Below are 10,000 nucleotides of genomic sequence, written 5' to 3' on the forward strand. Positions count from 1 at the left end.
AACCCAGCTCATTTCAAGGCGGCATTCTTTCTCCTTTCTTGTTTAATGTGTATATGGATGACTTGTCCGTTCAACTCAATGCGTGTACAACTGGCTGTGTTGTCGGAGACACTGTTTTTAATCATCTTATGTATGCCGGATGACTTGGTTGTGTTCTCTCCGTATAGTGCTGGTCTACAACAGCTACTTAAGATAATGCTCCCAGTACGGTATAGAATGTGACATCAAATACAACGCCAAGAAGAGTAACATTATGATTGTGCGTTGTAAAGAAGATCGAAAGTCCGTTTTTTCCTGATTTTTATTTGAGTAAGAATGTTCTTGAAGTGTGTACTGATATTAAATACTTAGGCCATTGTATTACAGATAATTTGTCTGATGATAACGATATTCAGAGACAGCGTTGTAAACTATATGCACAGGTTGATCGCAAATTTCTTATGTGTACTTCAGATGTTCACTGAAGTACACATATGTACTTCACTGTTCAGAGCGTACTGTACGCCGCTGTATACTGCTCACCTGTGGAGCAGCTACAGGAAAAGCAGCTTGCAAAGACTAAATGTGGCCTATAATGATGCACTACGACTGTTGTTGCGTGTCCCTAGATGGTACAGTGCCAGCCAGCTGTTTGTCAGTGTAGGTATGCCTACATTTAAAGCACTTTTAAGAAACCTCATGTACAGATTTATGTGTCGTCTAGAATCTAGATGACTTGATGAACAGTGTTATTGTGGCCTTAAGTAATCCTGTCAAAAGTCACACCAGGTTCAACTCAACCATGTGGCAACATTGGCGAAAGAGCCTCTATGTATGACTGTAATCTTGATATCAAGGTCTGTTTTTAGATTTTTTCTACGTTTTGTATTGTATTGTATAGTGTTATGTCCTCCTATGGACCTTCCTAAGTGTCTGGAATAAAGTTGAATTGATATGATATGGCTTTAATGGAGAGTTTTAGTGTCACGTCATTGCGTAAATGCTATTTCAGCGGTTGTGGGAAACACTGCATCGATAATTTTGGGTTAAAGAACATGTATGAAGGCAACAATATACAAGCTATCAACAGTGTCAAAGAAAAACATTTCTGTTAAAAACATTTGCACCCATAGCCGTCTTCAAAAACCTATATCGGTCGAAGCCTAGAGTGTGTGTGTGTGTACACTACATACTGTATGTTGTTTCATGAAAGGAGAACACTTTCAAACTCTGTGACTTACTACTCAATACATGTACTATCAACACAGACCACCGTTTAGAATTCATTTTCCCAATGTAATCACCATACTGTAGGAGAAGGAAATGAACCAAAGGAAAATATGTGTGTTTCATCCTGACTTATCAGTCAGTACCATAGACATAAATAATATGGACGTAGCTATCCCGTTAGATTTCTTCTCCCTGGCGGAAACGTTGGCCGTCACCATCTAGATCTTTGTGGGAGAGAATGGGTTGAGTCCTTCCGCAGCTCACGTGAGATGGGAGTTTCCCAGAGCAGCAGCTCCGCCTGCTATTGGTCCGTGATCAACAAGTTGCACGATCACTGGACAGGTGATCTGTCATTCACCCCCCTTTCTATCATCTATTTTACTCCAAACGGGCGAGTTATATAAAAAACGACCCCACCCTACAGTTGTTATGAAAAGGTGAAATTAGCCATATAGAGCAAAACCGTGTTTCGGTCCAGGCTGTAAAGATATTTAATTACTGTTACAAAGTGGGGCATTTTAACAGGAACGACGGGACTTCTGAGTCCTGCCTCAAGTGGCCATTCGAGGAATTACAGCTTAAACAAAGACTTCCACATCTTCAGGGGAAAGGGGGTGGGCTTGCCCACTGGTCAGTACCTGAGGCGAGGAACAGGCAGAGTTGTGGGCTGGGCCTGGTATGCCCATTATACCAGACATCTGCCTCTCCATCTGAAGAAAAACAAACAAACAAACAAATAGGGGTAAGAAAAAGCTTTAACACAACGATAACCTCAAGTACGAAGAGCTCGAGTTTGAAACCTGTGATTAATTCATCCGCTAGAGTGAAGTGATTTTTTCTGTCGTCTATGAATATTTCTGACTCTGGGTTCTTGACCACTTTGGCCACTATCTGCACCTATAAATCATCATGCATTGCGTGTCTGAATGCGGATGTACTGTTACGTGTGTGAGCGTGAGTCAATGCCGTACTTACGGGCATGTGCTGAGCAGATGCCCCTTGCATGGTGGGGTCTGGCAGGGTACCAGGCATGGAGGCTGGCAGGGGTTGTCTCTGTCTGTTCCTCATGTGGAGGAGGGAAGAGAGCGGCCCGGGAACCGGCGGCCTGTGGTCAGCCACACAGAGACAGGGAAGGGGTCATGGCGGCTAGAGTTTCACTAATGCAACGGTCAGAGAGAGCTGCAAGTTGAAACTTTTATAGCCGGGTCCTAATGGCAGACCAAGGTGAGAGCGAGAGGGATGTGGGAGGAGGAGGAGTAGAGGAACACGGTGGAAAAAGTCAAGGTGGAGAAAGAGGTGGATGGATGGAGGGTTGGAAGAAACATGGTATGAATGGAAGAAGTGATGAGAGCGGCGTTAGAGAGAACGTCCTCAAACGTAACCTTCCGCCAGTTCCAATGCGGGCTACATTTAAAAAGGCCCTACTTTTTCGTACATGTAGCAATCACAATAAAAGAGTACTTGCGTTAAAGACAATGTTATTGTCCGTCAAAACAGGCTATTCATGTTCTTGAATGTTCCGTAGTTTTCAACACCAAGGGGTTTTTGTCATGCCAGAGCCTGTCATTTCTGTTCTTCCGGGTGTGTAATTACAGGCTTCCACCCGTAGCCACAGCAGAGAGGGCGCTGTTTACCCGCTGGGAAGTGGAAGTAGAACAACGGCCATTTATAAGACCAGGGACCATGCTGGAAATAAGTGTTCACACTTTTACATGCCCTTGTATTTTGTTGTCTTTTATATCCACAATAAAATCAATCAATCAGCTCAACCCAATGGATTAGACAGATGCTGTCAAATCTTCCACTTGAAAAGATTACTTACATATTGAAAGCTAAACAACATATCTTTGAAGATATTTGGATGCCATTCATAAGTTATGTTGGTAATTTAAATTTAGCAGAAGATGAAGCATAATTAGGTTTTGTGTTGGCAGTGCAGTTCCAGAAGATAGAATGTCTTTTTGATACATTGTTTTTATTTATTTTCTTTACTTGTACGATGTTAAACTTAAAAAAAAAATGGTTTAAGATTACCCATGTACAAATTGGAGGAGCAGAGGTGTGGGTGTTGGTGTTGTTGTTGTGTTGTAGGTGTTGTTTTGTCTATGTATTGTAAAGATAACAAACTGTAAATAAAAACATTTTGGGAAAAAAAAAATCAATCAATCAATCAATCAATCAATCAATCAATCAATCAATCAATCAATTCAAAACAGGCTCTGGCATGACAAAATCAGCTCGGTATTTAACACTCAAGAACACGAATAACCCGTTTCGACGGACAACAACATTGTTTTTAAGGCAAGTACTATCTTATTGAGATTGCTACATGTATGAAAAAGTAGGGACTTTGTAAATGGTGCCCGCAGTGGAAATCGCGAGGGGTTAGCTGAGACTCCGAGTATAAGAGAAACGAATGAGGAGGATCAGTTCTGAGGCTAGCAGTGGTCTTGAGTGAGATGCAGAACCTCCTACATACATACATGCTCACTCAATTTAAGTTAGTCTGGACAACAGCATCCGGGTACTAAACTTTTAAATGAACATGAGAAATAGGGCAGAAGTGGAGATTAGATGTGAAGCAATGCCGAACTCCGACAAATGACAGCGGAAAGTATGATGAGGTAAAAGAGAGAGAGAGAGAGAGAGAGAGAGAGAGAGAGAGAGAGAGAGAGAGAGAGAGAGAGAGAGAGAGAGAGAGAGAGAGAGAGAATGGGATATATGGAAAAAAGTGACAGATTGAGAGGGAGGAGAGAGGCCTAGGGATCACAGTAGGGAGGCAGAGTCCCGGGGTGGCATGTGCTGACATAACGCTTTTGGCTCGCGGCCAATCAGACGGCGTGGGCCTCCCTGGCTGCGCTGAGGTCATCGCTGGTGATGTCACCACCGAACCCGGGGTATGCAGCCAATTTAACGTACAACAAAGTACAGACAAACCAAAACAGCGTTTCCTAACGTAACCACAACAGTTTGACCGGGCCGACCGCCAGACACTCGGAGACTGGGTCGCTATGGAAACCGGTGGTAAACACGAGGGGAAACAGTCGGACACCCGATCCATGGCTCATTTAGCAACACTGGTTTCGCTGGGCAACATGCAGTCTGGCTTCAGCTGGCACTGATTTACTGTACCATGATGGACAGTCAGCTCTCTCTCTCTCTCCACTCTCCTGTCGGGTCCTGGACAGATGTTTGGAGCTCATTATGTCATGCACTACTTATGGTACCTTGACTCATCTAATCAACTGCAGAGATGTGACAGACAGGGTTGGACTTTCAAAATGTAATATACTACATATTACTAGTTACTTTCATTTGAAAGTAAAAAAGTTACTTTACAATATTACTGTGTAGAGTAACTCATTACTTATTACACTACTTTTGCATTACTTTCACCAAAATAACAGCAGCAGCAGAATGACATCGCCGCCCCGGAACCATCCCGAAAAATTATTTCAACCGCCTTGTAAAGTTAGTGTAAACAATCCAAAATTCTAAATGTTATTCTTTTCCTTTGTTATTGTCATCTGTAGTGGTTATTTGCATAAAAACACATGGTTTAATTAGGACATGATTGTATCTTTATTTAAATATGTGCTTGGATTAATTTTTTTCTAACTCAATTTGTAACTTGTGTTACTTGACAAAGTAACTGGTATAATATTACTGAAATCCTATAAGTAATAAGTTATATTACTGAGTTACTGCTAAAAGTAATATATTACATGTAATATGTTACTTTTGTAATGAGTTACCCCAACACTGGTGACAGAGGCCCTTTAAATACTGTTTAGCTATGGTGCTGCTGGTGGGTCTTTGGAGGAGGCTTTTATTTTGACAGGCCTGGGTGTCAGGGTGACAGAATAACTTTCATTTCAATCCTCCTTGGCTGCAGAGTTTTAAGAACTTAAGAATAGTGTTAATCTTCTCTTCAAAATAGTTCACTAATGTTTTTTTAGCGATGACTAGAAGAAACTATGTGTGTAGCACAACAATATAAGAAATAGTTTCTGTTTATTTCTATGTATGATGAAAATATCGCAAAACAAACAAACTGCAGGGCACCATGACCTGTTTTGTTTGTTTTAATTTATTATTATTTCATTGTTTGTAGTTACGTTTTGTTAAAAGCAAACTTACCGCAAACTTACCAAACTATCCAATAACATTTACTCTTGCAGACTTGCAAACAAAAATGCACGCTTATCATTGGAGGCATGGTTTATTATTATACAATCATAAAAATATTTAGCAATATTACCGGAAATATCAGACACCTCCCAGATGTGAAAGTGTCCAGCTCCCAAATATATAAATATTGCAAATGTGATAAAAAAAGCACTGGTGCTCATTTTTATAATCTGCAGTTAGGAGCTGCTGTGGCAGGCATATTTTCATCAACTGTTATTATTTTAGTCTAAAATCATATCCCATTTTAGTCAGGAAGTAAATTAAATGAACATGACATCACTGAAATCTGACTGAATTCAAAGCACATTTCCATCAAATGACTAAGCCCATGACAAAATTTCAAAATGGTGTAAAAATGAACACTTATGTTATATATATATATATTTATGTGTTAATCAGATATTCAGATGAATCAGTATCAGTTGAAGGGTCAGGGAGAGTTGGAGCAGCTGCTGGGAGCTGGGCAGATGAAAGACAGGAACTGGTCTAATCTGTCTGTTGAACGGGCTGATAACCAGGGAGCCATGAAGCTACACAGGCACCCACACACACACACATACACACACACACACACACATACACACATACATACACACACACACACACACATACACACACACATACACACACACACACACACACACACACACACATACACACACACACATACACACACACACACACACATACACACACACACACACACATACACACAGGCACCCGGACCAGTCTGGCTCTGGAGCCATGAAGCTACACAGGCACCCGGACCAGTCTGGCTCTGGAGCCATGAAGCTACACAGGCACCCGGACCAGTCTGGCTCTGGGTGAGACTTCACTGAGGGTGGGGGGTGCATGATGCTGTGTGGCTGCGTGGCTGCTGTCGGTGGAGGGGTGTTTCACATTGATTCCCTCTCTCTCTGTAAGGGCTTTCTATTTACTTTGCTCTCTCCGTCTTTTGACATTCTTTTCATTCTTTTTGTCCTTCTTTCTCTCAATTCATTAGTGCACTGATAAATTATGCATGGGGAACTGTCAGTCTGTGCCAGACAAAATGAGTTCTACTACTGCCAAAACAGGAGGGGCGAGGCAGGGGAAGGGATAGGAAGAAGGTGTGAGAAAAGGGAACATTTAGAAATATACTTTTTTTAATCAGGTTTTTTCATTTGTTCTCCCTTTTTCTCCCCAATTGTAATTGGCCAATTCCCCCTGCTGTCCCGGGCGTTGCTCCACCCCCTCTGCCGATCTGGGGAGATAAGAGTTGTAGACTAGCACAAGCTTCCTCCGCTACATGTGCAGTCGCCAGCCGCTTCTTTTCACCTAGCGAGGATGTAGCGCGTGGGAGGATCACGTTATTCCCCCCACTTCCCCTCCCCCCTGAACCGGCCAACCAGAGGAGGCACTAGTGCCGCGACCAGGACTCATACACCCGCCGGCGTCCCACCCGCAGACACGGCCAATTGTGTCTGCAGAAACGTCTGGCCAAGCCGGAAGTACCGCTGCCGGCGCTTGAACCCGGGTCTCCGCGGTGATAGGCGAGTGTTTTTACCTCGACACTGCCCAGACACCCCTTACAGGAAATATACTGTACGTGTTTGTGATAGATGGGAGTCAGATGTTTGTGCGTGTTCAGATCATGTGCACGTGTGCGTCCGTAGCCATACTCACCCTGAGTGTGTGAGGGTGGAGGGGGCCTGCGTGATGACTGAGCCGGACAGTGCTTGCTGGGCGGCCAGGCTGCAGCTAGGGCCCATCATGGAGGCGCGCGGCTGGCCGTGCTGCAGCGGGCGGGGCTGGGCGTGCTGCAGGGGGTGGGTCTGCGGCTGGTGCATCGGTGGCTGCGGCTGGTTCAGACAGGACGACCCATTTTGAGACAGCGTCTGTGGGGAGGGGGGATGAGAAATGAGTATCTGATTCCATTTAAAAACATGCTCAGAGATGACGGCGACAATGTGCGTGTGCACCGTGCACGCATGCACTTATTTAGCTGTGTGTGTGTGTGTGTGTGTGTGTCTGAATGTGTTTGTGTGTTTGATGCCGAGCTGTTTAATTTACAGGGGAGAATGCGATCGCCCGGTGTGTCTTTCCTGCTGCAGGTCAGATATCTGCAGTCGTCTAATTGGGCCTGTCCGCTGTTATCTCTCTCACAAGCAACTGTCACTCAAAACAGCAACCTGACAGACCTCACAAGCCCACATTTCTCTGCAAACGTCGGGGACAAGACGCAAGTCTGGATCGCTCGTTACCTCTGGCCTTTCCTAATCCTTTGGGATCTGTTCAGCCACAGGCGGTCACTCACAGGATCGGGGTTTCTGACTTGTTTTCTACAAGATTTCCCACCGTTTTGGTAGTTTTACCTGTTTGCTCTTCTCTTCTTCTTCAGCCTGCAGAAACTCTTCCTCTATCTCCTTGAAGAGACCGACCTCGTCACAGTTCCGGAGAAATCTCGTTGGCGTCGGAGTCTGGTCTGGAAGCATTACACACAAACACACGCACACACACACACACACACACACACACACACACACACACACACACACACACACACACACACACACACACGCACACACGCACACACACACACACACACACACACACACACACACACACACACACACACACACAGACAGAGGAAGAAAGACAAGGGGTCATAAAAATGGTCCTTGCATGTATCGCTGTCTGTCCTGCCTGAGTCTATGCTCTTTCTAAATCAGCTGTCATCCTGGCTGTATCACCAAGGAGACAAACAGGCCTCTGTGATAAGATCAGTCTGTCTGCCTGGGCCGTCTCAACATGCAGGGGTCAAAGGTCAGCTGCTCTTTGTTTTGACATGAGGTTTCCTGCAGGAGGCGTGACAGGCTGCAGGACAGAGAGACAGACAGAGAGAGAGAGAGAGAGAGAGAGGAGGAGGAGAGAGAGCGACTGGAGAGGTCACAGGGGTCATGCTGGTGTTTACATCCAGACAGACAGCTGTTTCCATGGTAACAGACAGTGTCAGGTGAGAGTGTTTTGACCAGGAGTCTCTGTGCAATGTATCATGGCAGCACACTGTAGGAAGGGCATCATAAAATGCTTGACATGTCATTCATCAGCCATCTATCTTGTGTCCTCCATTAGCTTGGCAGTAGCTCTTGTTGCCCCCCCCCCCATTTTCTCCCCAAATGTTTGGTCTATTCCACCTGCTGTCCCGGTCGTTGCTCCACCCCCTGTTGCCAGCCGCTTCTTCTCACCTGACAGCGAGGAGTTTCACCAGCAGGACGCAGCGCGTGGGAGGATCACACTCCCCGAACAAGCATCCCGACCGACCAGAGGAGGCTCTAGTGCAGCGACCAGGGCACACAGCCCTTATTCCAGCTTCCTACCCACAGACACGGCCAATTGTGCCTGTATGGATGCCCGACCAAGCCAGAGGTAACACGGGGGCTCGAACCTGTGACCTTCATGTTGGTAAGCAGGGAATCTACTGCTGCACTACCAGAACGCCCTGTTTCTCCCTTATTGTTGGGCTAAAAAATGTGTGCGTGCACTATTCCATTGGAAAGCAGCGTATGTTTAATGGCGACCTCCTGCTGATTCAACTTTCCATTTTAAATGAGGTGCTTTTTACTTTTGAAGTACATTTTACACCAGTAAGTACTTCCACCGAGGTAAAGGAACAACACAATAATATTAATACTACTTGTGTAGAAAATCCAGCACTCTATGTAGCACGGAACTAAAATGACTTTGTCCGAGCGGACATGAATGCATGATCGGTTGCAAAGACGTTGTGATAAGACAATGTATAAAACAGACAGACATAGGATCCATATTAGTATTGATTTCAAAAGTGTCACAAAATGATCAAATTATCGTACATTATGGGAATTTTGGCATTATTGATCGTACATCTTACAGAGGGCGAAGTTATCGTACAAATACGATAATTATCGTACACCTGCCACTAGAGCTGGGTATTGGTTCAAATTTCAAGAATCGATTTGATTCCGATTCACAAGGTTGCGAATCGATTAATTTCGATTCGATTCGATTCGATTCGATTCTGATTCCGATTCGATCGATTTCAATATGTTTCAAAATGTTTTTTGATCTGTACCCTGAATTACATGTCCAGTTATGTAACACAGGGGTTCCCAACCAGCCAAGTAGATACACCGGGGGGGGGGGGGTTGGGGGGGGAAACGGTCTCTGGACATATGAATCGATAATCGAGGATTAAAATAAAAATCGATTAAAAATCGGAGAATCGATTTTTTTAACCCAGCCCTACCTGCCACTGCTCTCCCCATAGCAAACAACAGCACAGCGGGCGCAGAGCTGTTTTATCGCCGATCATGTGTGTGAGGCTTTAGGCTTCAATCCATCTCGCTCACGCCTCCAATTCTGTCTCCCTCACCTCTTTCTCTAAATAAAGAATAACATATTTAAGGCTAGTGAATGACCCCCTTTGACCAACTTCTTTTTTTTTTTTTTCAAAAGTGTGGCTTATGATGGCTACGTTAGCATGCTCGGCCTAATCTGATGGGGAGTAGCTATACTGTACATGCTGCAACATGAGCAGCTCTGTGTCAGAGCACAGTCTCTCTGTGTGAGGGAAGCCTGT

The 10,000-nt window shown here is 44.5% G+C and overlaps 1 protein-coding gene across 1 annotated transcript in view; it reads right to left on the bottom strand.

The window, feature by feature from the left end:
• LOC310784649 (cyclic AMP-responsive element-binding protein 5-like) overlaps window positions 1-10,000 on the bottom strand; it is a gene marked incomplete at its 3' end in the record, with an annotated part of 21,049 nt that overhangs the window by 7,999 nt on the left and 3,050 nt on the right. The window contains exons 3-6 of the mRNA XM_083645667.1: window positions 7,755-7,864; window positions 7,066-7,277; window positions 2,185-2,314; window positions 1,848-1,919 (exon numbers count right to left, since the gene is read on the bottom strand). Coding sequence (XP_083501793.1) covers window positions 1,848-1,919; window positions 2,185-2,314; window positions 7,066-7,277; window positions 7,755-7,864 — 524 coding nt within the window. The remainder of the gene's footprint in view (window positions 1-1,847; window positions 1,920-2,184; window positions 2,315-7,065; window positions 7,278-7,754; window positions 7,865-10,000) is intronic.

The sequence above is a fragment of the Poromitra crassiceps genome (assembly GCF_964638095.1).
Source record: "Poromitra crassiceps genome assembly, chromosome: 11".
NCBI lineage: Eukaryota > Metazoa > Chordata > Actinopteri > Beryciformes > Melamphaidae > Poromitra > Poromitra crassiceps.